Source organism: Propithecus coquereli, unplaced genomic scaffold (genome assembly GCF_000956105.1).
Source record: "Propithecus coquereli isolate 6110/MARCELLA unplaced genomic scaffold, Pcoq_1.0 Scaffold350, whole genome shotgun sequence".
Taxonomy (NCBI): domain Eukaryota; kingdom Metazoa; phylum Chordata; class Mammalia; order Primates; family Indriidae; genus Propithecus; species Propithecus coquereli.
Genome location: NW_012149175.1, coordinates 311,441 through 312,914, shown reverse-complemented (window position 1 = coordinate 312,914; position 1,474 = coordinate 311,441). Strand labels below are relative to the sequence as shown.

Here is a 1,474-nt window from a genome sequence, read left to right as displayed (position 1 = left end):
TGGCAACCAGTGGTCTTATTAATCTTTCCATAGTTTTGCCTTTTCCAGAATGTCTTGTAGTTGGAATCACAGTATGTTTCACGTCACTGTCACTGTCACTGTATAGGACAGCTAGGAATTCCTTTCTGGTGGCTAATATATACTGTCTAGTATTGCAAGTTATCTTTTCATTCTTTATAAAGTAGATTAGAAACTACTTCAAATCAGAGATTTTGTTTTATACTACTGTTATGCTTCATAGTGCTTAAAATATTGCCATGCATATTGGTATATACTTGTTTCTTTGATTAATTCAGCCATAATGAAACATTTGCATATTTGATCAAATTTTGTTTCTGGGCGTTTGTTGAAGAAGAATTATTTTAACTATTTTTTTGTTTTTTTTTTTCTTGAAGTAGACTTTGTTCATTTGGCATGAACATGAAAGAATATATGTAGTTTGTGGAGTTTTTTTCCCTTGTGTACTTAAAAATTTAGGTTGAAATTTTCTTTTTAATAAGTACTAATGGTATATTTTTGTTTTATGTTGCTTTTGTTATTGGTACATGATAAAGATTAATGAATAAGACTTTTCTTTATCTCTAGTCACAAATTGAAGATTTAAGTGAAAATCTTTTAACATTGAAAGAAGCCCTTAAAACAAGTAAAAATAGAGAAAACTCACTAACTGATAATTTGAATGACTTAAACAATGAACTGCAAAAAACCCAAAAAGCCTATAATAAAATACTTAGAGAGAAAGATGGAATTGATCAGGAGAATGCTGAACTGAAAAGGCAAATCAAAAGACTATCCAGTGGATTGCAGGTAATTTTATATTTAATTCTGATAATACCTTTGATTTATAAAATATAGGCAGTAGTTTATTCCTGCTTTATAATTTTGTCTATGGTATTGCTAAAACTGGTTTTCAAATCACTTTGATTAATGTAACTAATTCCTGTAGTGACCTTTATTGTGTTTATTGTTCTAGAATAGCATATTTTATTAAAATGCATAGGCAGCTACCAGGTTATCCTATGTATTAAGAGTATCATTTAGAAAGTATGGTCAGCAATAGCCTCAGAAAGGTTTTATAATTGGATTATTGTATATTTTGTTTGATATTTATTTGTAAGATACAAAGATAACATCTTAACTTTTCAGGGCAAACCTTTGATAGATAATAAACAAAGTTTAATTGAAGAACTGCAAAAGAAAGTAAAAAAACTAGAAAGCCAACTGGAAAGAAAAGTGGATGAAGTAGACATAAAACCTATAAAAGAAAAGGTATGTGAAGAAACATAGTAATTAATATGTTTAAGATAGTGATAGAGTAAGTTAAATAAGTAGTCGATGAACAGATAATACACTAAATTAATTTGAGGACCTGATACACACCCTACGTGGTACTGGATAACACAGAGAAGTCTAGAACAAGTTTCTGTCCTCTAGGAATTTACAGTCTACTTGAGAAGACACCTATAATTCAACT

At 29.2% G+C, this 1,474-nt stretch overlaps 1 protein-coding gene across 1 annotated transcript in view; it reads left to right on the top strand.

The window, feature by feature from the left end:
* The window catches only part of CEP290 (centrosomal protein 290kDa), a 144,479-nt gene that overhangs the window by 99,627 nt on the left and 43,378 nt on the right, over positions 1-1,474 (top strand). Inside the window, exons 32-33 of the mRNA XM_012651240.1 lie at positions 586-807; positions 1,147-1,269. Coding sequence (XP_012506694.1) covers positions 586-807; positions 1,147-1,269 — 345 coding nt within the window. The remainder of the gene's footprint in view (positions 1-585; positions 808-1,146; positions 1,270-1,474) is intronic.